At 34.8% G+C, this 15,789-nt stretch overlaps 1 protein-coding gene across 3 annotated transcripts; it reads left to right on the top strand.

Annotated features, from left to right (window-relative positions):
- The first annotated feature begins 625 nt into the window (after window positions 1-625).
- Window positions 626-5,341, top strand: LOC115697709 (uncharacterized). 3 transcript variants are annotated; one of them, XM_030624805.2, is made up of 4 exons: window positions 626-816; window positions 1,754-1,821; window positions 2,663-2,832; window positions 4,351-5,341. In XM_030624805.2, exons 3-4 carry the CDS (start codon window positions 2,702-2,704, stop codon window positions 4,820-4,822), a joined length of 603 nt encoding a protein of 200 aa, XP_030480665.1. In that variant the 5' UTR covers window positions 626-816; window positions 1,754-1,821; window positions 2,663-2,701; the 3' UTR covers window positions 4,823-5,341. The 3 variants fall into 3 exon arrangements, with proteins under 3 accessions (XP_030480665.1, XP_030480666.1, XP_060974921.1); XM_061118938.1 differs by having other exon boundaries at window positions 686-816; window positions 1,636-1,821; XM_030624806.2 differs by lacking the exon at window positions 1,754-1,821 and having other exon boundaries at window positions 679-816.
- The last annotated feature ends 10,448 nt before the right edge of the window (window positions 5,342-15,789 follow it).

Raw genomic sequence — 15,789 nt, forward strand, 5'->3', positions numbered from 1 at the left:
ACTATTTTTGTTCAATCTCGTCAGAATTAATAGTTTTTTTCCGGCTATCCTGGTATTGCTGTAGTGGTTCTGTCCATAAGTGTAGAAGGTGGAGGCCTCATATTTTTTTTTTTGTTTACAATATAAAAGAAAAAAAAAGAGAGGAGGACAGTATGAATGTAATTTCTGCCGTGTGTGGCAGTAAAATTAAAAAGTTTTACCTAAAATTTAATATTTTTGTAAAAACCCCAAAAATCTATTAAAAAAACCTCATTATATATAGCCATATTATACCTTATTACAGGAATTATTTCACAAATATACAAAAATAATAAAAAAAATTACAAAAATACGATTTCATAGAATTTTAAGTATTTTTATAATTTTTTTAATTTTATTTACAGAAAATACGGTTTTTATATATTGTACTCTTGTTAATTTATGGTTAATTATTTGAAATCTGTATATTATTTTTTATTGTTATTTTTATGTTATTTTTATATTATTTTTACGTTGTTTTTATATTATTTTTAAAAAACTTATTAAAATAAAAAAAATAAACATACAAATATAATTATTTTAAAAAACAAATATTACCTTAAAAAGAGAGTGTAAAAGAGAGTGCAACTAGATGCATTTAGGACAGTTCCAAGCAGCTAGGTGTGTCACTAAAGGTATTTATTAGCGTTAAAAAGTGTAATAGGAAGTGAAAACTGAATTGTTTTGCCTCAAATTACTTGTTAAAAAAGTCAGATCAAATTCGTTTTCTTCTCCACGCAATACGAACGAGGGTATAGGGTTTCTCTCTGCTTCCGACGCTCCTCTCCTCCTCATGTGGTGAGCCAATCTTCCTCTTCTCCTTCGCTATTTCTCTCTCTCTCTCTCTCTCTCTCTCTCTCTCTCTCTCTCTCTCTCTATCAACATCGATGACATTCCCTCTGTATTTTGCCGATGGATTTTGATCGTTGTAGCTCTCTTGATCTCTTTTACTATTTTTCACCCAGAGAGCTCTTCTCATCTTTTTTATCTTTTTCCCAAAAATGTAGCTCTTAAAAATTGGCCTAATGTATCTTTTTCCATTACTTGGTTTTCTGTTTAGATTGAGTGTTTTCTGTGTAATTTTTTCATGAAGAACTGATATATTGATGGCTTAATTTCCTGTCATTCTAGTTCTTGAACTGTTCGGTGGCATGTGGTTTGGATTTGTGGAATAATATGTCCAATTAATTACTGACAAAAATGGAATTATGACTTCCACTGTAAAAAAACTATATGTGGTCAAATACGATTTTCTTCCTAATACTTTCACAGTTTGATTAGAAAATGATTTCTCATAATAGGTACCAGTAGTCTATAGGCGTGTTTGTAGTGTTCAATTGCGTATGCTATTTATTTTACCTTTCGGTGATATGATGGGAAATTGAAGAAGGTGCCATTGACTTTCTTTAAGAACACAAGTTATACAAGTATTGGCTTTCAGTAAATTAGGGGTACTTTCATAGTGTGTTTATTAATGAGCTTGTTTTCTTTACAGTACGAGTAAAGATGTGTAATGAATTAGTAGTTTTTTCATTGTGTGATGCATTAAGTTAGAGCCCTATTCGTATTTTACCTTTCTCATTCTAATTCATTTGCGTCCTTTCAAATCCATTACAGTTAGTGCTCCATTTATCAAGCTGGAGTAAACATTATCAACTGTTCTAATATTAATTTGAGAGCTCAAATCTGGTTTGATCCGTTTTTTTTTTCTCTTTCATTTATTTCTTTTTTGAAGAGAAAGATTAAGGGTGACATACAAGACTCAGGTTTACTAAGTGAGCAGCTTTTGGGCCTTCTCACCAGGTACTTTGAGATCCTGAAAAAGAAGATGAAGAACAGAAAAGAAAAGAATGACAATAGTTTGATTCTTATATAGTAATCAAAATACCCATCTCTCTGCATGCATATATACTTTTTAAGTGATTTATGCGACTTGAACCTTATTGTGCTATTTTTGTGTGAGGCTGTTTGTTTCCGTAGTTTCTTAATTTTTTGAGAATTTATGGAAATTCTTATTTAGTATAAATTATAATTTTAATGGAAAAAGTTCATTGTTTATAAATTGAGGTTGTGTTATGATAATGGAGTTGCAATATTGTATATGTTTTTCATCTCTTGTGGCTTTAAGATTGGCAATCACATCTTTATTTGTCACAAAACAAAACCAGCGGTTTATTCAATTCGGAAGTAAAACCATATTTAGAATAGAATTTTTTGGCCAGTCTCATACTTAGCTGTCTAAAACAAGCTATGTACTTAGAAATTGCATAACGCTTTTCTCAATTGTGGTTCCACCCCAAGAGTAGTCATTATTCTAGAAACAGACTTTCTGTTGTGACCAACTGGGTCCAAAAGATCCAACCTAATAGTCTAGCATATTGATTCTGACCCATCATAGTAACTTGAGTATGTATTTAAATACCACCCAATGTTTCTATCTAGGGCTAAGCTGATACTAATTCATCACTCCCACTGCATAACATATTTCTAGTCTTGCGCATTACACCGTACATAAGACTTACAACTGCTAATGCTTAGGAATACGTGTCATCTCTTATTACTCATTTAGTAGTTTGTGAAGACAACATTTAAGGAAAAATGAATTCTACATTAGAACAACAAACTAAACACGAACACTTTTCAGGAAACATCGCATCGGTGAAAAAGTTAGCAGGATAGAATAATGGTGCTATGGGAGATCACATTGGGGACGGCCTATTTTCTGGGTTTGAAGCGTACATATAGATTGGCTCTCAGGATTCAAAGACGCATCATTAGTTCTAAGCATCCAAAGATCCGTCAATTTGTTCAGAGGTAATCTATTGCTCTTGATCATAGCTTTCAAGCTCGTGTATTCATTCAGTTAGATATGCTTGCATTTTTTTTGTTTCTATACAATCGAATATGATGGGTGTTTTACTATATATCATTTTATGATCACAAAACTTGACTTATGTCTGCATTCGAATGCTGATTTCTGGGTTCTTTTATGTGGAATTTATTGTGAAAGAGACTGCTCATGACTTTGTTAAGTTTGAAATTTGATAATCAGACTAGGTTTCGGTCTTGAGCCTTTGAAGCTTTTGTGTATATTAAAGTTCATAAAGGGGATAACAATACTCAACAAGCAGATAACGAAATTTGATGAATGATTGTAGCAAATTAAATTAGGTCAGCATTTTATGATTTGTGCGACATCCTAGTTTTCTTTCTAAATCAATTAGTGACTATGTTAGCCTACCGTTTCAAATTATGTGTGGATTAGTTGCTTCCTTTGATGATCAAATTGATTGCATTACTGAGGGAGGCTATTAAAAATTGATTTGTTATTGCAAATTACAATTGACAGAAGAGAATTGTATTAAAGAGTGATGGATTAACTCGATTATTATACATTCACACATTTAAGGTGACTACTTGATCAAGAATTCATTGAGCCAAATGAAAAATGTTACATTCCTATTGAATTTTGTTTGAAACCATAACAGTTGCGTATCTTTCCCTTTTTATGAAGATGTGTTCTTTCTTCTTAGGAATTAACTTTAAATGCAACTGTTAGATCTGATCAATGGCTCATTGGAAAAGGTGTGAATAAAAATGTGCCCTTCATTGTACAGCTCCAAAAATTCAAGTTGTGTTTTTGCAGAGTTCTAATGCATTATTTGGCTTGTAGCAATTACCAGTCTAAGGGAAGTTGAATCGAAATGAATGGAAAGTTCACCAATTTGCTTAACTTATAAAAGCCAATTATGTATCCTTGAAATACTATCTAGTTTTACAAGTACTGAAATGATTTTTTGCTTGTGAATCATGTTTGATTGCATATAGCTGTGATTATTTCATTTGAGCTAAGGTAAGTTATCCAAGTTTCAAATAGTATTGGGTAATGCTGTGATTATTTCATTTGAAATACTATCTTGTTGTCACTGTGCTGTTGATGTATCAGTTTATTCTGATTGTCCTGAACCTATTTACTAGGGTTATATATGGTTTAGGTAAGAGTAATCATTTTGTTTTTGATGGATGAAATTGATCACATGTTTTACTACTTAGTTAAGTTGTTATTCAAGCATGTGCCAACTAATTTATCACGATATCTAGTCATTCATAAACTCAGTTACTTGGTCTATATGTGTTCTTAGGCTACAAATGTCTGAGTCTGAATGATCGTCAATGTCTACAATACTCTTTCATTGTAATTTATCATCATTTTTAAGTGATTTGTATTAACATCATTAAGAGCGAATGGAGCTGGCTTTTTTATTTCACTTGGACTTGCATTTTGAATGCAAAGGCTATAATTAATTTCTTTCTTTCTTTGTTTCTTAAAAGACGAACCCGTGCTGTATTTGATGTGGCCCTCAAGGTTCACCACAATGTACAACAACGAGACATAGAAGTGGGCCGAAATCTTGGGAATTGGATTTTACGGTGTCTTGATCGGATGAAACCATCAGCTCAGATCCGTGGTCCCCTTGAAAAATCCTCCTCAAGTGGAAACTCAAGCATGACCATGACAAAACAGGCAACAAACTCAAAGTCAAACCATGTCAAAACTCCAGGGAACAACCAAACATCCAGAAATCAAGAATCTGAACGACATCTGTTTTCCTCGTACAAAAATGTGTGGTCCAAACCCTTTGCAAGTATTACACAGATGCGAGTCACAAACCCTGTTGGTACTATGACCCAGTACCGGAACTTGTGTGTCAAAGGCACTGAAGGATTAAGATCAAACTACCTCGAAGGTAGGTTTGAGGGAGTTATTCGGAAGGATATTATGCAATGGATGCATCAAAATTGAATGTGAAAGATAATAATATGCGTTCTGCTTCGAGCCATAATAAGTTGAGGCGTACCCTTGTATACAGTGCGGTGGAGCTGTGAAGCTGATTGGTGAGACTTTTTGCTGTTTTATAGGCAATTCTTTGTTTCACAGAGATTGATACGTCTCTTGTTTTCTTATATTTCTTAAAGAAAGGTTTTGGAGAAGTTTTCTTTTTGTTAATGATAAGAAAGAGAGATTTTTTAACCAATAAAGGTCCTGCAGCTTTAGAAATCAAGGGGTGTCTCAGAGAAGAAAGGGGCATTTGTAATCGGCATATTTCTAATTTCTTTTTTGCCATTTTTCTTCCCTGGTAAACTCTACTAATTATCTGAACTTTAGCCTGGTTTCATTTATTTTACCATATAATTTTACTAGGCTAGTTCCATGTCTCTACGCTTGCTATTGAGTTGATAGTTTGCATTTACTGTAAGTCAAATTTTGTCAACTTCTTAAAGTCATTTTATTATTCTATATGATGGATTGTCACTATTATCACTCACTTTGTATTCTAGTGTAATCTCAGCATGCTTTTCTATATTTAGTAGCAAAAAAGAATTGCATGTTCACTAATTTTTGTACTTGTATCGAAATAATTGGGTTGTTCGGTGAATTGGTGTGCTTGGATAAAGAAAGACATTTATTTTCTGTGTAGAAATAGACTTTTTTTTTTTTTTTGAAAGAACTCTGCGTTCATTAAAAGGAATAGAGAGGAAACTCCCTCCTCTTGATAGGAACCAGCAAATTGGTTAGCCAATCTAACTATTTTTGCTAAACCATCCCTAAAAGAGTTATACTTACGATTAACAAAGGCAAAAGAGCAACTATAAAACTTCTTAATTAAATTTAAAACTACTAAGTATGCGGCTTCTCTTCTTGAGTGCTTGAACAACCACTTGAGAATTGAAGAAAATAGAGATATCTAGCCAATCATTCTGTAGAGCCCATTTCAATGCAAACTAAATTACTTTTAATTTAGCTTCCAAGGATGAAGAAGTAGAAGCAGGAGATAAAAGTGATAGGCCCACGAACCTTGTGCGATGTTAACCATGACTGCAGCAGCACCCATACTGTTCTCACACTAGGACCCTGAACCTTTCAAGATCGAAGCACAATCAGGATCAGGAGCACGACCTGCATCAGACCACACTAGGTTGAAAGCTTCCTCAAAAGACTCGAACACTTTTCTTCTCACACAATGCAAATTAACAGTGTTTCCAAAAACATTTAATCTATTCCTCAATGACCAAACTTCAGAGAGAAGGGTCCCCATGAAGAGAACCATTCTAGTTTTGTAACTAATGGGGACAGAGGAAAACAAAAACTCAGCAAAATTGAGACTAGAAGTAGTAGGTATCAGGTCACTAAGAATTGGGGAATCCCCAGTAAACCATAACGCTTTTGCTACACTACACTCTTCAAACAAATGCAAACATGTTTCCTCATTTGCACCACACAACACACAGTGCTTATCGATAACAAACGGTAATCTGCTCCTGATGGGGATGGCTTCATTCAAAATTCTCCAAAGAGTAACTGACACTCTAGGATGAATATCCACATGCCAAACCCACTTCCAATGATCTCTTTGAGGACCAAATCTATAGGCTTGATCTAGGCAGTAGGCACTCTTAACAGAGAACTTCCCGCTGTTGTTAACCTTCCATATAGTCTGATCTTCACGAGGGAAAGGAATTCTAGGAATCTATTTTGTTTCCTAATTCCTCTCCAAAAATCTGAACTACAATCTCCTTGTTCCATTCGTGACCAATAGAAAGGTCTGCAACCAAGGACACAGTATATCCCTTCGGTGTTAAGCTATCCGTTAGATGTTGAAAACTTAACAAATCCAACCACGGAATCTAAGGTTGTTTCCAGACATCTATCGACCTTTCATCTCCCGCCAAAATGATTGAACCTTTGAGAATGATATCTCTAACATCCAATAAACTTTTCCACAAGAACGAGTTATTACTCTTTGACTTCACGACCCAGAAGCTGTCAAAAGAACAATACTTACTAAGAAGCCATTGCACCGAAGGCTTGTCCTCTTGGTTCGCTACTGACCAAGCCAATTTGGAGAGAAGAGCACGATTCAGATCTTTGAATCTTCTGGTGCCTAGGTCGCCAGAGGACTTCGGTTGACAAATTTGATCCCAGGCTTTGAAGGCCATAAAACGATCTTTATTGGCACAACCTATCCACTAGTATTTTCTTACCAGATCATCTAAGTTACGTCAAATAGAAATAGGTACCTTGTTTGTTGACATACTGTAAATAGGTAAAGAAGATGCGACCGATTTAATCAAAGTTAAACGAGTGCATAAGAAAGAAGCGTCATTTTCCATTCCTCAAGGTGGCTCATCATTCTTGATTTCAATTTAAGATTGCCTTTCTTTTTCCACCTCTTTGAAAACAAACGAGTTCCCTAGATGTCTCTCATCTTCGCACGACTCAGAGACTTTAAGAGCATCAAGTAAAACTTTCTTTTTGTTACTGTCTAGATTTTTAAAAAAGAGAACAATAAACTTAACTTTGCTACAAACTTTTCCTGACCAGGACTCGTAAGCCTTCAAACACTGAATCAATTCTTTTGCTTCCCCCAAATTGGCTCGAGAGAATAAAATGGTGTCATCCGCGAACATTAGATGAGAAATAGACGGGGTTGATCTAGCAATTTGAATTCCATGGATCAAATTTGAACTTCCAGTTTTGTTAATAAGCTTTGAAAGCACCTCATGTGCTAGAAGAAATAAGAAAGGGGATAGAGGATCACCTTGGCGGAGACCCCTTTGTGGAAAAAACTTCTTGAGAGGACTTCCATTCACCAACACAGAGTAGGAAACACTTCGAACACAGGACATAATTAATTGACAAACCTTGCTATCAAAACCATTCTCCACTAAAACTCTATGTATAAAGCTCCATTCTATCTTGTCGTAAGCTTTGTGCATATCTTGTTTAACGACCATAAGGGTCCCTTTCCCCGCTTTGAATGAATTTTATGGACCAGTTCTTGAGTGAGAATTGATGATTCCGCGATCCAACCCCCATAAATAAAAGCCGATTGAACTGGGGAAATCAGCCCATCCATATAGGGCCTCAATCTATTCGAGATTATCTTTGCCACCACCTTGTATGTGAAATTGCACAGACTTATTGGTCTGAATTGCTCAATTTTCTCAAGGTGAACAACTTTGGGAATCAGGAAAATGAAGGTATAGTTGAGTCCAGGTATCATTTCTTCGATTTGAAATATGTTCTTCACAACATCAACCAAGTTCCCCCCACTATACTCAAGTATTTGCAGAAAAAACATCCCCAAAACCCATTCGGACCTAGAGCTTTTAAAGGATGAAGATTGAACATTGTATCTCTAACTTCTTCGAAGGAAGGAATTGCAGCAATGGAAAAATTGGCTTCACTAACTTTCTTAACAAACAGGTTTCCCAACTCAACAGGTCTCCCAACTCTTGAGGATAAGAGGGGTTGCTAGATGTAAATATGTCTTCAAAGTAGCAATTGATTTTGTTTGAAATCATTCTCCTCTCGTCCCAAAGTCTGCACTGTTTGCTCGAAGGGCCTAAATCTGGTTTCTTCATCTCTTAACAGCCGTTGAGACATGGAAGAATCTCAAGTTCCGATCTCCTAATTTCAGCCATAAATCTCTAGACTTTTGTCTCCACATGTCTTCTTACATTATCCAAGCAATAAACAGCCGTCTTTGAATAACCAATTCTTCCTCCATTAACTCTTCAAAAATTTGTTGGCTTTGAATCTTCGATAATCGCTTTTCCAATTCCCTAATTGTAAGATCAATGTCACTGATTCTCTTCTTGTTCCATAATTGCAAAGCTCGATAGGTTCTTTTGAGATTACAATTAATCTTCTTAGTTAAGTCCATATCCTGGGAGGACCACGCTTCTTCAATTGTTGACTTGCAAGACTCATCACGGGTCCAGGTGTAAAGACCGCTTAGCTTAAATTTAGAAATTAGCAGATAATTAGGGGTTTAATTATGAAAATTATTTATTAATTCTAAATTATTAATTTATGATGATTTATTTGAATTCAGAATACATTTTATATGTCATATATGGAAATTTCATAATTTTGCATTCTTAGTGCCCGACAACATTGGAACGCGGTATTTGGCTATTAGAATCACATCTTAGTATTTTAGTAGAGCGGGGCGTTATAGTTTAGACATTGGGAATGTCAGGAATTGTCGGGATTTTAGAATTTCCCAAAATAACCCTTAGTGCCCTTTTTGACTTTTAGTGTGGGAGGGGCAAAATGGTCATTTTTCCCCATTAGCCTTTTGTCATTTTGTGACTTTAAGTTATGTTAATTAAGATGATTTTATGTTGATTTAGTAAATCAAGTATAGTGTATTATTTCATTTTCAAGAAAAAATCAAAGAAAAGGAAAAATCTCATTTTCTCTCAACTCTCTCTCTCTCTCTCTCTCTCTCTCTCTCTCTCTCTCTCTCTCTCTCTCTCTCTCTCTCTCTCTCTCTCTCTCTCTCAAATTCACCTAGAGGCAGCTAGGGTTTGTCAATTTCTTCTTCATTTCAAGCTTAGTTCAGCAAGGAGTTGGTGGTTTCAAGCTTTGGGTAAGCCTCTAGTAACTCCTTCATAGCTTTCTTGGGTTTTAAGTTATGGATTTATGCATGCTTTGTGTTTTGTATTGTTGTAGCTGCTGTTAGTGCTTGGGTTTTAATGGTTGTTAGTTAGTTTGACCAAGTTACGGATTTCTTATTTTATGAGTTTGGGTACTGGTTTTGTTGCATGGAAAATGAACTTTAGGATGTGTAGAAACGGTCTGGAAGGTTTCATGTGAATTGGGAATGATTTGGTTGAGATATGGACTTTTTGGTGTTTCCTGCACTGAACCGGAATTCCGGTTCAGGGGGACCTATAGGAACCGAAATTCCGGTTGGTCCCTAGGAAACTTGTTACGAAAATTATGAATAATACGCAAGTGCACGTAATCAAGTAGTAAACTCACGCAGGTGAGGTCAAAACACAGGGAATTGAACTGAATACCACTAAATTAGACTTATGATTCTATTTGGTAGATAAATAATTTTGATAGATTTTGAAATAAAGAAAAACAAGAAAATTAAAGAAAGCAATAAAGGTGTTTAATCAAGGATGAGAAATTAGGGAAAAGAATCGTGTTGATTTAATTACCCAATTATTAATGCTAATTACTATTCTCTTTCTTAATGTGAATGGCAGATTATAAAAATTAACCTAACTCTTTTCAGATCTTTTAGGTCCTAAATCACATGTTATCTAATAATCTCTGAGATAGATTAACATATAATCAGCATTTAGCAATAATCTAAATGTCACAAAGGCTATGCAAATACTTTCGTTTCACATCAAAACCTAGTTTATCCAATTTTAGCATTCCCAATTCTCACTTTTCAGATTTTGAATTGGGATCATAGAACATGTAGAAGGTGATCAATCTTAAACATATAATTAAACACAAATATGGATAAATTCACAATCAAGAAAGGAGAAATAGCAATTATCATTAACCAAAATTAATTTCAATCAACATTCATCATCTCCCTAAATAGAAGTTTAGTTCATAAAATTCATAATAACATCCATAATAAAAACTAAAATAGAAATTAACATAGAAATTAAGAGTTTAAGAAAGAACTAGTTGGTGATTGCATTCCGGATCGTCTCCATTGCTTCCTCTGCCTCCTTCTTTCACTTTTGGATCCAATTTCTGCCTCCCTTCCTTCTAAAACACGAGCCCCTTAAATAGAAATTAGGGTTGCTACCTTTGAAAAAGTCAAAAACTGCCCAAAAATCTCGTCTTTCGCCCCTAATCGCGACTACATAAAGCCTAGTCGCGACCATAGGCAAAATACAAAAAATAAGCTCGCTGCCTGGCTCCTAGTCGCGACCATGAAAAAGGGTCGCGACCATGGAAAGTGGTGGTCGCGACTACTGAAGCAAAATTTGACAGCTTCAACATCTTTCAGTAAAATGTGCATAATATTAACATATAAACTCCAAATGAGTTGATTCAAGATGTGTTGGAAAGAATAAAAATAAATCTAAAACTTTTATGTTTTGACTTTTTCCAAAATCTGATCAGAACATAGTCAAATTTAAGCTTGAAATTTCAGCTTTATTTTCTTGCAGAATTTTCTCCTTCTATAGATTGTTGTTTTCCGAAATTTGATCAATTGATACATTCCAAGTGCGAAACCTGAAACCAAAGAAAACAAGCATAATTATATTCCAAATATAATAATAAATAAGGAAAACGACTATAAAAAGTTACCCAAAACGTAAGCTAAAAATAGCCTAATAAATTCCCCCAAACTAGATTCATACTCGCCCTCGAGTAAGACTAAGACTAACACTAAAACTCTATTAACTAAGCTATCAGATAATTATATTATTGCTGGCTCATGTGAAATTTCCTTCCATTAACTAAACTAGATTTTTAATTCTAAAAACTCTAACAATTAATTAGGATGCTCATCTTATCACACAATGTACAGATACAAACTAACTTCAATATTGAAATAATGTCATAATTGTTTCACTCCATCAAATCAGTCCCAAACTAATAGCCAATATGCTTGCATGCTTACCTTTCTCCACTAATGTTGACAACATTCTTTTCAGAATCAAAAGGACTTTTTAGGTAAGAATTTTACAGCTTAGATATTCGGAAAATACAAGACATTTTTGGCTAAAGATATCATAAGCACAATAGAACCCACAAACTTCTCATAATTTAAAATTTCCTGAAGTATTCCCACAACTAACAATGATTGAGATTTTTCTGTTATTTTTTTCAGTCACCGGACATCACTGAAATTTTTCTTTATTTCTGATTTTTTTTCTTTCTTTTTTTCAAGTGATGGCGAGTTACAATTCTTTTTTTTTTTCACATGTTTCTCAATCACGCAAGGTTTTTTTTTTCTTTTCTTCAATACTTCCACACACTATATATTTCACTCCCCCAAACTTATTGTAAGGCTTATGATACCATTAAAAATGCAATGAGAACAAAAATAACAGTGTGGATACATCTTTTAGTTCAATGGGTGAAGAAACGAAACAGGTTTAGGCTCAAAAGGGTTCACTAAGGATATTCATTTTATGGTAGGCTTGAAAGGCTCAAACTATCCAAACAAACTGCCTAAATCATGTTCCTAGTAAATGTTGTCAAGGATTTCGCTTCAAAAGAATAAGACATGCAAGTTCTAAGCTATTCAATCAATCTTACCACAAACCACAGTAAAACAATTATAACATATTTTCCACATCATCAAATTGCATCCATACACAGGCTTTATAAGCATCCAAACTAACCCAAAGAGTTGACAGAATTAAGCACACAGTTTCAAAATTTCAGGGCATATCACAATTAACAGCAGCACACAACTATCTTCAGTTTTTTTAATCGACTAACAACCATATTAAAAGACTAAACTAAAGCAAAATAACTAAAAAGAACAGAATAACTAAAACAATAATTTTTTTTATAAGTCCCCTCCCCCAAACTTAGAATACACATTGTCCCCAATGTGTCATGCAAAACAAGGAAAGGGAGACTTACCTGCACCCCCATCAGAAGGGGTTGAACCTCAATACTGCTTCAAATTGGATCAAGTCCACCCCTTGCATCCAATAGAGCCCTCGTACCGAATGAAGAAAATTGACCTCCAATGTTGTGAATTTCAGAGTTTTGCACAAGAGTAAGTTCACCTTCAGAACTACCACACATCAATCTTTTCCAATGACACCGAATCGTTCAAAATCGCACTTTAGGCTTTTCTCTCTTTTTATTAGCTTTAACAGAAGAACCCTTCACCATCTCAATCTTGCAACAGGTAGGAATGTCGGTTGGGGCAAAAACATTAAAATTGACCTCTTCATCTTGCACTCGCAACTTTAACTCCCCCTTTTGAAAATCTATTAATACACGCCCCGTGGCTAAGAATGGTCTTCCCAAAATAATGGGATTAGTTGAATCTTCCTCCATATCAAGAATCAGGAAATCAGCAGGAAAGATAATCTTACCAACCTTCACCAGTACATCTTCAATTATCCCACGAGGATGAGTCAATGAACGATCCGCCAGTTGTAAAGTCACTCTTATGGGCTTTGCTTTTCCCAATCATAGCCTTTTGAAGACAGACAAGGGCATTAGATTAATGTTTGCTCCCATATCACATAGAGCTTTAGTTTCCACCGAACCCCCTATAGAGCATGGAATATTGAAACTACCCGGATCTTTTAGCTTGGGCGGTAGTTTCTTCTGCGAAATTGCACTGCACTCCTCAGTGAGTGCCACTGTCTCAAATTCTTCCAACTTTCTTTTCTTAGCTAAAATTTCTTTCATGAACTTCAGGTAAGTTGGCATTTGCTCCAAGGCCTCCGCAAATGGAATATTAATGTGCAGCTGTTACGAAAAATATGAACAATACGCAAGTGTACGTAATCAAGTAGTAAACTCACACAGGTGAGGTCGAACCACAGGGAATTGAACTGAATACCACTAAATTAGATTTATGATTCTATTTGGCAGATAAAAATAATTTTAATAAAGTTTAAAATAAAGAAAAACAAGAAAATTAAAGAAAGCAGTAAAGTTGTTTAATCAAGGATGAGAAATTAGGGAAAAGAATCATGTTGATTTAATTACCCAATTGTTAATGTTAATTACTACTCTCTTTCTCAATGTGAATGACAGAGTATAAAATTAACCTAACTCTTTTCAGATTTTTTAGGCCCTAAATTACATGTTATCTAATCATATCTGAATTAGACTAACATATAATCAGCATTACGCAATAATCTATGTAAAGACCGCTTATAATTAATACCTTGGGTTATTAAATAATTAGGTTTTATGTTTGAGATTCAATTAATATTTATAAAATGCATATGGTGGAATTTATTTAAGTTCATACATGTTTATTATGCTATTTAAGTAAATTTATTAATATTTGTGATTGCGCTCGGAAGCTGTTGAAAGCGACGTTGGGTCCTTAGAGAGTCGCATTTTATATGTTTTAGTATATATCGGGTTTTGTCAAGGGTGAAAAATGACTAAACTACCCTTAGTTGGTTTAAACCTTGTTTCTTATATTTTGGGAGTAAAATGGGTAATTGGCTAAGTGGACTTTTGTCTTATATGGGGGTTTATGTTATGTGTGAAATCTGATATTTGGGGTTAAAGAAATGAAATAAAAGAAGGAAAGTCTTCATTGGAGAAGTTAGAAAATTTTGACCATTTTAATACCTCTCTCTTTCTCTCTCTCGAATTCACTAAAGGATCACCTTTTCTTGTTGCTGTAGGGAGATCTCAGCAAGAATTGTGTATCCTAATTTGAGGTAATACTCATATAATCTCTTCTCTACTTGTATTTCTTGAGTTGAAGTTAGGTTTAATGTTGAATTCTAGGTTTTAGGTGGCTGCTTGTGTTGGGACTTTATGTAGTTATATTCTTAAGTTAGATTATGTTTACTTACTAGGTTTCAAGCTGATTTTGAAGATGATTGTGTTGTTGAAGCAAAGTTGGAGTTTGAGAACTTCAACTTTGAGCTTTCATGGTGATTTTGTTTTATGAGCTATTTGTTGAGTTCTTTTGGTTGGTTTGAGTTTATTTGGGTATATACAGGTGTACTGGAGAGTTTCATAAAGTTTGGGATGGATTTGAGGTCATGGGATCGGTTTTAGGGTTCCCAGCACAGAACTGGTCGACCGGTTCTGGGGGACCATTAGAACCGGTCGACCAGTTGGTACCCAGGAACTGGGGTTCCGGTTGGGAACCTGTCTGCCCTTTGGGGCCTTTTCCCGAACCCTAGTTTTTCCTGTTTTTGCGTAATTTAGGGTGTTTGCATCCTGTTTATCGATAGGGTTATCCTTAATTTCAATTTTAAATCCCCGATAGATGTTTTAGAATGTCTCTCATCGAGTTTGAATATTATGGTTTAAGGCCCTGTAAAGAGTCGAGCTGCACTTCCACTCAGGCTGACCGACACACCTGAGCACGAAGCGAGGTAAGATAGCATGAATAGTACATATATGTAAATGAATGCTTGTCTGGATGTTTGCACTAATAATACTAATATGTATGTGATTTAAAGAGTGTTAGTATAGTGTAGAATATCGGTAGGGTTACGGTGTTACCAACACGAGTACTAGGGGGTACGTCATGCATGTGGTACAACACTTAGTAATTCCAAGGAGTACAATAATGGCTCTACCAACACGAGTACAGGGTTGGTACTGTGGTGCATTTGGTACAGAGGTCGTACTTCCCTTAAGAACGTTCTTAATCATTTGGTGAGCTCGATTGCTGAGCTCAGGGCGGCTTAAGCATAAAGCCGACTTCGCAATACTTATATGTATATGTCTTGTTCATCATACTGAGTCTGTTGACTCATCAGTTTGCTACCTGGTGTAGGTAAAGGAAAAGCGAAGCTGGAGGAACAGTGAGATGGAGCTCGACAGTGATTGTACATATCGCGGCAGTGTAACCTGGAGGGTTTCGGTCTTTTACTATTTTGAATCTGTATTTTGAAGTTGCCTGTTCGCATGTTTATAAAAAAAAAAATATTATATGTATATGCTAGTAAAATACTTTTAAATTGTATTTTGATACTCGAGATCCCGACCCATATGTTAATAAAGTTATAATATATTAAAATTATCTTTTGAATTTAGTAAATGATAAGTACGGGCGTTACAATCTAATTGTCACAAAGGCTATGTAAATACTATTGTTTCACATCAAAACCTAGCTTATCCAATTTTAGCATTCTCAATTCTCACTTTTTAAATTTTGAATTGAGATCATAGAACATGTAAAAGGTGATCAAGCTTAAACATGGAATTAATAAAAATATGGATAAATTTCACAATCAAGAAAGGAGAAATAGAAATTATCA

The sequence above is a fragment of the Cannabis sativa genome, chromosome 7 (genome assembly GCF_029168945.1).
Source record: "Cannabis sativa cultivar Pink pepper isolate KNU-18-1 chromosome 7, ASM2916894v1, whole genome shotgun sequence".
NCBI classification, from domain to species: Eukaryota; Viridiplantae; Streptophyta; class Magnoliopsida; order Rosales; family Cannabaceae; genus Cannabis; species Cannabis sativa.

Bases quoted from the DNA above. Each gene is read 5' to 3' on its own strand.
- LOC115697709 (XM_030624805.2), top strand. From the start codon at position 2,702: ATGGTGCTATGGGAGATCACATTGGGGACGGCCTATTTTCTGGGTTTG. The intron at 2,833-4,350 runs GTAATCTATTGC...GTTTCTTAAAAG, and splicing joins ATCCGTCAATTTGTTCAGAG to ACGAACCCGTGCTGTATTTG.